The sequence below is a fragment of the Anoplolepis gracilipes genome, chromosome 8, assembly GCF_047496725.1.
Source record: "Anoplolepis gracilipes chromosome 8, ASM4749672v1, whole genome shotgun sequence".
Taxonomy (NCBI): Eukaryota; Metazoa; Arthropoda; class Insecta; order Hymenoptera; family Formicidae; genus Anoplolepis; species Anoplolepis gracilipes.
In genome coordinates this window covers 2,984,596-2,999,606 of record NC_132977.1, presented here as the reverse complement: position 1 = coordinate 2,999,606, position 15,011 = coordinate 2,984,596, and the positions used below count along the sequence as shown (strand labels likewise).

Genomic DNA, 15,011 nt, shown 5'->3' with positions numbered 1-15,011 from the left:
GAAAAACTTTGTGAGGACATTTAGTGAAAACATCGCGTTATATTGTTAAATTATATTATTAATAATGTCAAATGCAAGTATCAATTGAGAAATAATATTATCAAATTGCAATTCTTAAGGTTTTCGAGTAGACGCCGAGAGCTCTGACGGTGGCGACAACCATAACTGCAGTAAGAATAAGAACCAAGTCATTATGATCTCATTTTTTCTCGAATTGTCTGTTTCTTTTTTTTCTATTAAGCCTGAAAGTGACGTTTTAGGTGACGTTTTGATAGCCAAATTATTCTGCGTGCTATTTTTAAATAAAAAGGTTTTAATGAAATAAAACTATAGATTGCTTTAGCATACTTATAAAATTGTCCGAAAACTAAGCTTAGCTAGGAATATAGTATGTGGAAAAAACATTTTCTACTTCTTTAGACTGCTGTCAAACCGCGTGTTTTCCCGAGTAGGCATATTTTCACACTTATTTTACGGTTATTTATTAACTGTGAAGGAAAAAACTTTCTGACGCAAAACATGACTGCACTGCGATTAAAATTATACGTAAATATCATGCAAATAAAAAAATAAATATGTGATATGCGTTGCCAATATATTAGATGATATTTCATATTTTAATTCACAACGTAAAAAACTGATACGGAGATTTCCATATTCAGAAAACTCGATGTTACAACTCGATGATACAACAATCTTTTATAAGTTAAAGAATAGCAAAACATGTTCTAAAGCGATTAGTAGTCTTGTTTTATCGCAATATTTTTTTATTTAATAATGGCATACAAGAAGTCTCAGAGTATTATTTCTCGCTTATGACATCACGATTTCAATATGACTGCGGTGACTAATCGGAAGCCTTAATGCATATTTAGCTGTCCTCTCCACGATTTCATAATTTTTTCAAATATATTTAAAAGTAGCTATAACGAAGAACGGCTATAGCACTTTGAATTGAAATGAAAGAACTTTAATCTCTCATTTAATTGTATAAATTAAATTGACAAGAAAACCTTGTCAAAATTTTGATTTTGATGAAACTATAATATTAATGTATAATATATACACATACATACATAGTTAATAAATTTAGAAATTTTTAATTGCTCAATTCGGGCTCTTTTTATCAAATTCAGTGTCCTTTAAAATATAAAAAAAAGTAAAGAACCGATTTTTTTGTTGTACACAATTGTTTTCTGGATCAAATTAAAAAACGAAAAATTAATCATTTCTATGTTATTTTAATTCATTTGTAGCATGTTTACATGTATGTTAAAAAAACTTGATAATTATACCATTTGATGTAGCAAAGTTTCAGATTTCATTTTTAAGTTACAGCTAGTTGAATTTTGTCTAGTTTTTAAAAACATTCAAGTATTCCTTTAATTGTTGTAAAGAGTGTATAATCAAATGTAAATTAATCAATAATAATGGAACAAACAATATATAAGTGTAAAATAAAATAAAAATAATCTAAATATTTAAAAATTTATTTTTATTGCCAAATATTCTGACATATGGAATAGAATGTCAATGTTCTTAAAGCAAATCAAATTACAATTTTAAGGTAAGGAATTATGTAAATAATTCATTCATATTTTGAAATATTTTTAATTTTATATATGTTTAAGATATAAATTTTATATTAGTTTAAGATATAAACATTTTAAATAAAAATTTTAAATTTATATTAACGTTTTATCTTTAAACATTTATTTGTAAATTATTTTAAAGAGTTTTCCAGTAGTTTCTTTAATCAAATTTCTTTTATTACGATTAAAATTGCGATAATATAAGAGAAGACGTGATATGAGTAAGTGTATTTAGCGGTGTGTAATTCGTTGCAGTTATGTATCAAAATTCGAGAGTACAGAAAACACAAACTTGGAATTTATTTAAATTTTTTTTACAATCTAAGAATCTCTTCATTTACTTTTATATCGTTTTTATATACAGTTCACACAATGTTGTGAAACTTACTTTCTACTTACCAGCAGGCATGCCATAAGCATGAATATCTTCATTATGTCGTTTTTCAAGTACTTTAAGAGTACTAATTCTAATATTTCTTCACACTGTTATGCATTTATATTTCAACTAGTATATAAAAGCGTAAATAACGGTCTGATAATTAAAATGCAAACGATGATGGTATGTGTAACCTCGAAATTATAAGTACGTATTAATTATTGAACTATGTATATTTTAACTGGAATGCACACTAGGCCGTCATTACCGTTTAGACAAAGATAATGTTACGTCCAGACTCGCGAGAGAATGAGTTAGAAGGAAGAGCGTAACCACAGACTTCTATATATAACTAGACCGCTAACTTTCTTATATACTAAACCTAAAAATTGACCCCGAAAAATATGTACTACATTGGTGGGATAGAAAAGGAGGGGATAGATATGTAATATCGCTGCTATAGAAAACTCGTTTCTGAGTGACATAGTTGAATGGTTGATTACCCAATAAAAAATTTCTCGTATATAATTATATATAACAATATAAAAGTTTATAGAAATATATAAAATTCTGTATAAGTTATGTATAGTTATGTATAGTATGCATAATTTTGTATTATCATTGATTGACAGCTAGTCAACATAAATATAAAATTATATATATAATAATATAATAAGTCATATATTAATATATATAATTATACATAACTTATACAAAATTTTATATATTTCTATATAATTTTATATGGTCATATATCATATATGATTATACGTAACAAATTTTTTACCGTGTACAATAATTCAAATTTAAAATTCTTTCCAAAGTGTGTTATTATTTTATAACTACATAAATATTGTTAAATAAATAATAATTTTATATATTTCAGTTTTTATTTTTAAATTTATATTTCTCGTCTGCTACATATATGTACAGGGTGTTTCTGCAACATACAGATCAGTAAGTTAGGTTGCCTATCTGACGATCAGCAGGGGCCTGCTTTACCAACCTTTAACTGGTAGAGAGATCAGAAATCACAGAGAGAATTGAGTCTTTTGTATTGTATAAAGAGTATGGCCGGATAAAGTGGGCAAATCTGTCCCCGCACATATCAGGTCTGAACTGATGTCATAACTTGACACCAATGTAATATAAAATTATGTCAAACGTTTATCTTAAAATAGTATTTTTGTGGGAGTTATAAAGGAGGAAAAAAAAATAAAGAAAGTAACTTTTCTTGAAAACGACTGAACCAACTTTTATGATAAAAATATATGTTGCGGAGATCAATGAAACAATTGTTCGAAAAAATTAAAAAGTTTTTTTGATAAAATAAAATTGGTAAAAAAAATTTTTGAATTCTTTTTAAATTTTTTTTAGGAAAATGTTTTTGAGTGACACCTACTACATTTTTACTATATGACACCTACTACATTGTGAACTTTATATAAAAACGATAAATGAAGAGATTCTTAGATTGTAAAAAAAATTTAAATAAATTCCAAGTTCGTGTTTTCTGTACTCTCGAATTTTTTTACAAAAACATTTTTGATTTATTTATTAGAAATAAAATAGCAGGAACTCGAATGTCGTTACCAATTTCTTTATTGTTTCTACGTTTCCGTTTGTACAAAATATACAACTCCTTTTTGGTGTATAAAAGAAACAAATGAACTAAGAACCAGCTATAAATGTCTTACGCAAAAGAATGAACAAAAAGGTAACTGTTAAGACGGTAACGACCGGAATAAGCAGGATCTATAATCGATTGATAGGCAGCGTCGCGCGCCAAAAACATGCACGTCATCTGTTACAATTACTAAATATAAATTTTTAATTTATATCTAACAGTTTTCCTTCAAAATTTTACAAAATAAAATAAACTCAAAACTCTACGGGAATAAACCTAATAACTGACAAGTATATTTAAGATGTTTGCTCACTGGCAATGCTTTAGTGAGAACATCTGCAACCATGTTCTCTGTAGATAAATATTTTATAGTTATTAAATTATCCTTTAACGCTTGACGCACAAAAAATGATGTTTAATATCAATATACTTCGTTCTGCCGTGAAACATTGGATTCTTTGCAAGTTTTTGGGCGCTTGCACTATTATTAAATTGCATTGTTATTTTTAGATTTGGTTTTATTGGAGTATTAACAGGCTTAGCGTCAATCATGTTAAATTTTTGGATTAGATTTTTGATGTAACTTTTCTGACTCGTAATAATATTATCATGCTCTCTTGAAAATTCGATACCGAGACAATGTTTAATCTCACCTAAATCCTTAATCTCGAATGCTTGACTTAAATAATTCTTGAATTGTTGTAGTTTGTTTAAGTCCGTAGAAGCAACTATTATGTCATCGCCATATATTGCTATCAATAGAATCGCTTTTCCTTCACCTTTGTAGTATATGCATGGATCTGCATTCGATGCCGTCGTACCAAATTTTCTTAATTCTGCATCAAGTCTCGCATGCCATTCCCGACTAGCCTGCTTTAAACCATATAAAGTTTTTTGTAAATGACACACTTTATTTTCATCTTTTAATTCCTTTAGCATTTTAAGCCTTTGATTTTACATTACTTTTACTGCTTTCAATGTTTATTAATCTTTCCAGAATTTCCATATAAACTTCTTCCTTGATGGAACTATTTAACTATGCTGTTGTAATATCACATTGATCAACATACATCTTGTAATGTGCCGCAATTGTTATTACTAATCGAATCGAGCTTAACCTGGCAACAGGTGCAAAAGTTTCATCAAAATCCAGTCCTGGTCTTTGATTAAATCCACGAGCTACTATTCTAGCTTTTCGTTTCTATAGACATCTATCACGCTAAAATTTAGTGAGAATTATACGACTTCTAATAACATTTTTATCATTTGGTCGATTAACCAATGTCTATACGTGATTCTTTAAAATGGACCTTAATTTTGTTGCCATAGCAAGATACCATTCATCTATCGCTGGTCCCGAAATAGCTTTTTTTACTGATACTTCTGCAAACATACATGTTTCTTGTATCGCTGTTATAGACATATGATAATCTTTTCTTGGTCGGCCTTTTAACCCTGTTCTAATGATTTTTGGACGGCCGGACCTCTTCTTGCGAGTGTTATTTGGAATATCTCTGTCTGAATCATCTGTTTCATTGTCAGAGTGACTCGTTTGTGATTCTACTTCATTGTCAGAGTAACTCGCTTGTGATTCTCCTTCTGTTATGTATGGTTCTTCTTCAATTGTATTTGGCAAAACAACTTCAACTTCCAATTGATTATCCTGAATATTTATGTGAAAATCTTTTGTGATTTCTTGATGAACAATCATGCTTCATTAATACAATTTTTCACCATAATTATTTATTATTGTTGAGATTATTTATATTCGCGTTCGCACGCTGCACATAACATAGAACCTAACTTTATATAAATTGTATATATAGAAAAAAGAGAACTATACCCTCTAGAGGAACTCTACCCTGATGTTGCTCTCTCTTTCTAGACGGGTCACGTGACTCAAGAACAATAGCTGCGCTTATTCCAGTTAGAATATAGTTCAATGGTATTAATATAAAAGAAAAGATTAGTAGTTATTGGTTATTAGTTATTATTATTAGTTATTATTATTAGTTATAGTATTATAATTTAATTAGTTATAGTATTATAATCATATTAGAGTCAGGTATTTTTATATGACATTTTTCAAAAAAAAATTATGTATGTATATTTTGTTGAAATATAGGGTGTACAAGTCAATTACAATTCAAACGATAAAAAATTTTCATGTAAAATCGTCGACGACGCATTAGTGTAGGGTGGGAGAATATTTGATATTTAATGAGTGCGGATTCTCTGTATCGTTATTTTATTTTATATAAAATATTATAGTTTTATATAGATAATATATATATATTTATAAAAGGAAATATATAATAGCTGCTTTTCTTTTCTACTGAGGTTAATCGAATAGATCTATTACTGACATTCCGCAATTTATAGCTGTCATAGTTTTGATGTCGTTGTTTCCTGGATCATGATTTGCTGTAATTTGAAATGAAGCATTGAAAGTAATTTTGTTTTAAGAAATAAATAGCATGCATAATTTTAATATGTATAATTAAAAATTTTAAGGTATATTTTATATATATATATATATATATATATATATATGTATACAATAATATTAAAGAAAATATTCTCTCTAAATTTCTTAGAATGATAAAATACTCAAAATTCTTACAATTAGAGTGATAATACACTCGACTTATGTCAATTGTAATATATATATATCTTTATAATCTTTATAGATATAAAGAATAGTGTCTAAGCTGAGAATTATTCACTTCAAAATGAGTTACACATCCACTTTACTCGAATTAAGCAGTTACTTTTATGAAAAATTAACTTTCATTATTTACGTAGCAGTCTTTTCACTATCTCTTCAAGTGAGTAATTACTTGTTTGAAATTAGATTTTACTTTAAGAAATTTAGAGAGTAAATTGCAATTACAAAAAAGCAATTGAGAATTTTAAAAAATTATGACTTATATTTTACAGTAAATTTTCTTGACAATTTTGTCCTATTAATATATAAGAGTGACGTATAAATATAAATATATGTATATAAAAATATATATACAGGGTGGGCCAAATAATCTGTGACAGGCTATTTTCTTCGAAACTATTGGAGTTGTGGACTTGAATTTTTTCTTTCATTAAATGACACATGGGGGCTGATTACTTGGCGCGTAGAAAAATTTTTTAGGGGGACTTTTAAGGGGATAAAAAAAAGGTACTCCTTATTTTTTTAGTTAAATGGGGAACATATTTTTAATATTTGGGTAACTTTTATCAAATTAACAACATTTACTTGAAATATTTTTTTTATTTTTGTACTGTTAAGGATTTATGAAAGATTTTAATTTGATGTCCGAAACAATCAAACGCATTAACATGTGTTTAGAAGCTCGTGGACATCATTTGAACATTTAATAAAGTGACTCCATGTAAATATTGACAATTTATATTGTATATTTATTTCTCTAGTTACTCTACATTAAACGCAAATTTGTTAATATTTTGTAAGAAATTACCTTCTCAATGCCGAACATGTTTGCAAACAAAGTTGAAATAACTTAGAGTACATCAATAAATATAAATCCTGTAAATCTAATTGAAATCTTTCATAACTCCTTAACAGTACAAAAATAAAAAAAATGTTTCAAGTAAATGTTGTTAATTTGAGGAAAGCTACCCAAATATTTAAAAAAATGTACCCCATTCAATTAAAAAAATAAGGAGTACCTTCTTTTTGTCTCCCTAAAAGTCCCTCCAAAAAATTTTTTTACACGCCAAGTAATCAGCCCCTATGTCCTATTTAATGTAAAAAAATCCATATCTCTTCAAGTCCACATCTTCAATAGTTTCGGAAAAAATAGCCTGTCACAGGTTATTTGGCCCCCCTGTATATATATATATATATATATATATATATATATATATATATATATAAAATAAGATAAAGCAGTATAAAATGAAGTAATATATACATTCATATGTATATATAACAACAATATTACATGTAAAGTATAATAATACAAAATAGTGTAAATTATAATATAAATAATAGAATATGTCTGTTATAAAAAGCAAACATTACTATAAATACTTTGTTTACCTTGATCAATGCATGTGGAAACGATGTATTTTGTTTGATTCAATTTGGTCTTATTAGAAATGATGTTATCGAAATAAGTGATAAGTTCATTTTTTTTAATTGAACCTTGTTTATCGATCTGGAAAATTGAAAAAATAGTATTATTTGTTTATTATTATTAATATAGATATTAAACAAATTAATAAGTTTACAAAAACAGTCATAATTTGAAACTATTTCTATGTGATGTAATTGTAAGTTATGATTAAAGAAATGTTAAAAATTATGATATAAAACATATGCTGATGTTATCTTTCATGTCATATTGCCAAACGTGAAAAATTGTATTTATCTATAACAAGCTTTTAAAATTATTAACAGCTTTATTTGCTTACTTCACATATTCAAGAATTTTACTTGTCAAATAATTCTACATGCAGAATAATTGTTTTTAATATACAAATAATAATTTAAAATAAATATTTTATTAAAAAAATATAATTACAAAGCAAATATATGACTGTTGCTATTAAAACAAATATATACGTGTAGCAAGAAAAAGTGCGCCAAACAAGTATTATGTTGAATAAAATTGTATTAGCTGTATACCACATCATATAATATTAATTTTAAGATTTTATTTTTATTAACAAACATTAAAAATTATTTTAATTTTCTGAATAATTTTTAATTACATATATGCAGCATATTATTAATTAATCGATAATGATATTTAAAATTGGTCGCAAAAGAATAAAAATTATTTTAATTTTTTAGATAATTTTTAATTACATATATACAGCATATTATTAGTTAATCGATAATGATATTTAAAATTGGTCACAAAAGAATGTAATTATTAATTATATTTAATAATTAGTAGGCAAAATTTTAAATCAAGTTTCAGTCTTATAAGTATTTTTAAATTTAAGAAATAAAATGATATTGGCACTTTCTAAAACACATACACGTTCCTTGCATTTTATATTCTTTATGTAATAAATAAAGTTTATACCTACGTACCATATTGAGTTTTTGGAGCACACATTTGATCAGAAGTGGTGTAAACTCCTCTAAAATATATAAATTAGTTTGATAAGGCAATTCTACATACATATATATATATATATATAGAGTAAACTCAGATAAAATGGCCCTAGTTTTTTAAAATGCAGAAAACATACTTTTATTTTTGTTATCTTTTTAATAGTGTTCGGCATATTATCTTCACTGAAGCTTAAATTACGTAATATTATCGAAATTAAAAGAAAAATATTTAATAGAAATTTTATATTATCAAAATACAACATAAGCATTGGCTATCTTACTCAACTTTTAAGGAAAAAATGATCATAGTGACGGAAGGATGGCCATAGTATTTATTAAAAAATAGTGAAAATAAAAATAAAAATTATAAGTCATTGTTAGTAACGTAATCTCAATTTCAGTTTAAATTTGAATCAGGCACGAAGGACCATTGCCTTATTTATTATCATAGAACACGCGGTACCTGATTACGTGAAATATGCGTGTATAGGTATAAGGTGACTTCGTGAATTTTGGTAAGGCGGTTATTCGTGCGCGAGCAGTCTCAAGTAAAACATCCCCTTTATCTCTTTTAAGTTAGCAAGAGATTTTCTTTATAGAATTATTTTGTCGGTGTTATTTTACATATAGAATTTATTTACATTTGTTAATTTATCAAAGTTTCTATTAAACTCTTTACTAACTCTACAATCATATATATTTGCTTCACTGCCTTAATACCTCCATGAGTCATATAACAATTTACATATCTTTATAATTAATGTCTAACATCGATTACGATAGCTTAACTGTAATTTATTCAACGTTATAACAGTCTTTAGTGGACACATGAAAAACTTTGCAGGTAGTCAAAAGTAAAAATATGATATAAAATTCACAATATCGTTATTTCGAATAATGTATGCACATAACTATTGTAAATATCGATTATCTTTGATAATGACTAAAAAAGCGCACTATATAGCGATTATTGAAAAAATTACAGCCTATGGCCATCTTTTCCGTATGGCCATCATACCCTAGTTTACCCTATTATATACACATACATATACATATGTTTATAATTTAATAATTAAATAAATTAATAAATAAAATGTGTTTAAAAATTAGATTAAACAATTTATTTATTTATTTAATGTTATAATATTTTTCACATTTTTCAAATTAATTCTTCATACAAAAAAGTTTGTTTTATTTTAATATTATTAAATTCTGTTTTAATGTAATAATATTATTGGTTGATAGAAGTTTGAATTTAGCGGAAGAAGAGGATTAATATTACGCGCGAGACGACACGGGCTTACCTGGTAAAAAATTTCTCATATATAATTATATATAACAATATAAAAGTATATAAAAATATATAAAATTCTGTATAAGTTATGTATAGTTATGTATAGTATGCATAATTTTGTATTATCGTTGATTGACATCTAGCCTACATTAATATAAAATTATATATAATTATACAATAAGTCATATATTATTATATATAATTATACATAACTTATATAAAACTTTATATATTTCTATATAATTTTATATGGTCATATATCATATATGATTATACATAACAAATTTTTTACCAGGTAGGCACGTTAGCTTGCACGTTAGCTTTTAGCATTCACATTAGATGCGATTAGTATACCCGTTTGGTTTTTACTTGTTTATACCTTATAAGTATTATCCTACCAATAAAGTGTAGCCGTCATTATAACTGGCGATCAAAATTATCGTATATGTAAATTTATGCAAAATTTTGCATGATTTCAAATAAGCATAACTCCGTCAAAAATGGTCGTATTTGAGAAATCTTTTTTTTATTTTAAAGCTTAAAGTCTCTACTTTGAAAAGCATTTGTTAGATTTTAAATTTCTCCTTTCCCCTTTCCGCCGCCCTTTTAAAAGTGAGGACGTGTTTTGTTTCCAAAAAATTGCATAGTTTGACTCACTCCACGGGGTAGAACAAATTTTTTTCGCCAATATCAATGACAACCAACGTAAAATTTAGACTTTCCTTTGCAAATTAAAAAAAAAATTGAGGTTGATATGATTTTTTTTCGCAGAGTTATGGCGTTTTAAAGTTACCCATGCATTTTTGGTCAATTACCGCCAGCAGTCCTCACTTTTGAAAGGGCGGCGGAAAGGGAAAAGGAGAAATTTAAAATCTAACAAATGCTTTTCAAAGTAGAAACTTTAAACTTTAAAATAAAAAAAAAATTTTTAAATACGACTATTTTTGATGGAGTTATGCTTATTTGAAATCATGCAGAATTTTGCATAAATTTACATATGCGTAATTTTGATCGCCAGTGTATATAAAAAGAAAAAAAGAACGGCCGTTCCCTATTCATTTTTATCGTAACCTGTAACATTGGTTAAAAAAATTGTTTCTTTTCTTTTTTATTGTTAAAGAAACATATGGAAGAGTTTGTTTTAAAATGCTTGGTAATTATATTGATAATATTACTTAAAAATTATAAACTGAAAATATGAAGTAGGAAATAAATTTTCTACTTTATTCAATTAATATGATACTTTATAATTTGAATTCATTTAGTATCCAATATTTAATCATAATATTATTATTATCACATACTAACGCGACACACTGTATATCTGGATACATTTGTCGGAGTTATTGTAGACTTCCTTCACTTTTTCAGATTTACTTGCATAAAAAATTGTCTGAAAATAAAAAAAAAATTATTTATTTATTTTTTTAAATTATTTAAATTTAATATATTACTTAGTTTTATTTTTACTTTATATATTGTATTTTCCCCGATACTGAGGAGTCAGTTTTACTACTTTTGCGCAAATTAATAATATTTGACATTAATACACACATATTTCTGTTTATTTAAAAATATTTATTTTTTATTTACTTTTAATAAAAAAAACGTACATACTACATAAAAATTATATTATGTATTTTAATTTAAAAAATATTGTAATATATTATACTATTTATTGAGAATGAACATAAGAATATCAGAATCAGATTTATGGTCTATCAATTATTTTTTCATTGCGCTCCATTTTAAATATGTGTTTCAAAATTTGAAGAAAAAAAATTGTGTATTAAAATATATATTAACAGATTACATTAAACGTATTTATATATTATATAATTATTTTATACACATAACGTATTTGTATATAATATATTGTAATATTTTGCAAAATATTTTATAATATCACAACCAACTAGACATGTTATTAATATTTTAAAAGAAGAATATATCATAAGTACACGCATGTATCATATATACAATGAAGCGATATTATTTAAGCAAAATAAAAATATCGCATTACATACATATAATGACATAATACGAATTAAATATAATCAAATATAAATTAATCAATGATGATGGAACAAACAATATATAAGTAGCGAAATAAAATAAAAATAATCTAAATATGTAAAAAGTTATTTTTATTGCCAAAACATTTTGACATATAGAATAGAATGTCAAAGTTCTTAAAGCAAATCTAACTACAATTTAGAAGTAAGGAATTATGTCAATCCATATTTTAAAATATTTTTAATTTTATATCGGTTTAAGGCTCCCGAGTAGTCACCGCGACCATATGGGATCGTAACATCATAAGCAAGAAATAACTGCAAAATTAATTTTGCGTGCTATTTTTAAATAAAAAGATATTTCAATGAAACAAGACTACAGATCGCTTTAGGATACTTGTAAAATTGTCCGAAAGTTTTTCTCTTGACAGTTAATAAATAACCGTAAAATAAGTGTCAAAATATGCCTACTCGGGAAAACACGCGGTTTGACAGTAGTCTAAAAAAGTAGAAAATGTTTCTTCCACATACTATATTCCTAGCTAAGCTTAGTTTTCGGACAATTTTATAAGTGTGCTAAAGCAATCTATAGTGTTATTTCATTGAAACCTTTTTATTTAAAAATGGCACGCAGAATAATTTGGCTATCAAAACGTCACCTTAAACGTCACTTTCACGCCTAATAGAAAAAAAAGAAACAGACAATTCGAGAAAAAAAAGAAAGCATGATGACTTGGTTCTTATTCTTACTGTAGTTATGGTTGTCGCCACCGTCAGAGCTCTCGGCGACTACTCAGAAACCTTAAGAATTGCAATTTGATAATATTATTTCTCAATTGATACTTGCATTTGACATATTTAATAATATAATTTAACAATATAACGCGATGTTCTCACTAAATGTCCTCACAAAGTTTTTTTATATTTTAAATCCATAAAGAGATCATAAACATGTATAAATGATATCAAAGAAGCTATAAATTCTTGGTATGCAACTTGAAATTATTCTTCATTTATCTTCGATAAATAGTTTATAAATTTATTTGTTATTTTTCTTGACACAATTCCGTGCTTTCTTTAAAAATTTATTATCCATTTTCCATTTTTTATTACGTCAACTGTTCGCAAATTCAGCTTCGAATAAATTTACGTTCTAATAAATTTCAAATTATTATTATTATTTTGAAGAATTTTCCGGTAGTTTTTTACATTACACTATTAAAATTGTGATAACATAAGAGAAGATTCGATATGAGCAAGTGTATTTGGCGGCGTGTAATTAGTTGCAGTTATGATTTATTAAAATTCGAGAGTGCAGAAAACGCGAACTTGGAATTTATTTAAATTTTTTTCATAATTGCTTATTTTTATAATCTCTTTTTTTAAGAATCTCTTATTTTACTTTTATGTCGTTTTTATATTCACAAAATGCTTTACGAAACTTGCTTTTCACTTACTAGCAGACATGCAATGAGTACGAAATTCTTCATTTTGTCGTTTTCGAGTACTTTAAAAGCATATATTCTACTATTTCTTCACACTGTTACGTATTGATATTTTAACTAGTATTTATAAGCTTAGATAACGGTTTGATAATTAAAGTGCAAACGTTAATGGTAACCTTCAAGTGATAATAACATATTAAGGAGCGAAAAGACTAATAGTCACATGTTTATATAGTTACAATTGGTTAACATTAGTTCGCAAAATGAAGAGAATATGTTTTTTATCGTGTTCAGATCAATTGTTTTCTTCAAACAAGTAATTTAGCTATGTTTCGCAATTAATTTTAAGATTCTTTTTTTTATTAATAAACATTGTTTTAATTTTTTATTTTAATTTACAATTTTAATTTACAATTTTTCATTTTAATTTACAATTTTTTTATTATTTATCAGCATGTTAATTGTTAAATGCTAAATTAATAAATCATGAATAAAAATAGTCGTCAACATAACACACTATTTAACTAGCCAAGTCATCATGTTTAATTTATGTTTTCGGTCGTTGACTCTTAGACTTTGTTTTGACGAAAAGGTGAACATACAGCGTGTGTTTTTCTATATCGAAGTTTTGTTATTAAAGAATTTGCGTGTGCTGATTTATGCATTATTCTGTCTAAATTGCGACACATTAATTTATTAAATGACATACCGGAGAAAAATTTTTTGTAAATAACACGCGTGTATTAATAATTTTCTTTGAAATATCATACTCTCATTGAGAAGAATTTGAATTTAATTGAAGCATTTTTCTTTAATTCAACAAATGTAATTATTAGTAGAAATATGTGATGTTTATTTATGCACTAATTTCTGCGTCCGAGTCCTAAATAGCCTTTCCTTTTTTCTTGTGTAAATTATTTATAATTTATCTATATAATAATTTATTTATATGTGTATGTACATGTGTACTCGTCCGTTCTTTTCATTTAAACTACTTTTAGTGTCTCTCTATTCTAAAATATAAATGTCAAATTTAATACAATTAACACAATTTTATTGTTATTATAGATTGTTATTGTATACAAAAAATAAAAACTTCTTTTCAGTCTATTATAAGAGACTATGACAAACAACCCTGTGAGCAAATATATATGGTTTCCAACCTTTGTAAATTACAGTTACAGCCCGTTCACACGGTACACTTTTTAGACTGAATCGGTAATTTGCCGAATCGGCAGCAATTGATTATCGTATTCACATAGTCCATTTTTTGTCAAATACACAAACAATACGAGGAGGTATATCTGCTAATTCACTTAGAACAACATTTGCTGATTATTTTATTTCCTAAATTGGATCAGTTCCTTGGGAAGATTAAGCGATTAGTCAATAATTGATTATGTATAAAATATAAACTCAAATTTATAAAATTTTAATCCAAATATTAACGAAATTAATTATTATTATTATTTACCGAAATTCTGTCTTTGCTTCTGTTCCAATTCGTTAAAGCCTTATTCATTTAATATAATGCATATCTCCCCCCATGCGGATTCTTTTAAATTCTTATCTTTAT

General features: G+C 26.0%; 2 protein-coding genes across 2 annotated transcripts in view; one reads left to right on the top strand and one right to left on the bottom strand.

Moving 5' to 3' along the window:
• Spri (Src homology 2 domain-containing protein sprint) overlaps positions 1 to 15,011 on the top strand; it is a 328,447-nt gene that overhangs the window by 93,841 nt on the left and 219,595 nt on the right. The window lies entirely within an intron of this gene.
• LOC140668690 (venom allergen 4-like) lies at positions 5,709 to 13,566 on the bottom strand. The gene is made up of 5 exons (XM_072897932.1): positions 13,448 to 13,566; positions 11,284 to 11,368; positions 8,658 to 8,707; positions 7,656 to 7,773; positions 5,709 to 6,019 (listed from the first exon to the last, which is right to left on the bottom strand). Exons 1-5 carry the CDS (start codon positions 13,478 to 13,480, stop codon positions 5,937 to 5,939), a joined length of 369 nt encoding a protein of 122 aa, XP_072754033.1. The 5' UTR covers positions 13,481 to 13,566; the 3' UTR covers positions 5,709 to 5,936.

Coding starts and splice junctions, on each gene's coding strand:
- LOC140668690 (XM_072897932.1), bottom strand. CDS start 13,480: ATGAAGAATTTCGTACTCATTGCATGTCTGCTA. Junction 11,369..13,447: donor TACTCATTGCATGTCTGCTA/GTAAGTGAAAAG, acceptor TTTTATTTTCAG/ACAATTTTTTATGCAAGTAA. Junction 8,708..11,283: donor CCAGATATACAGTGTGTCGC/GTTAGTATGTGA, acceptor TATATATTTTAG/AGGAGTTTACACCACTTCTG.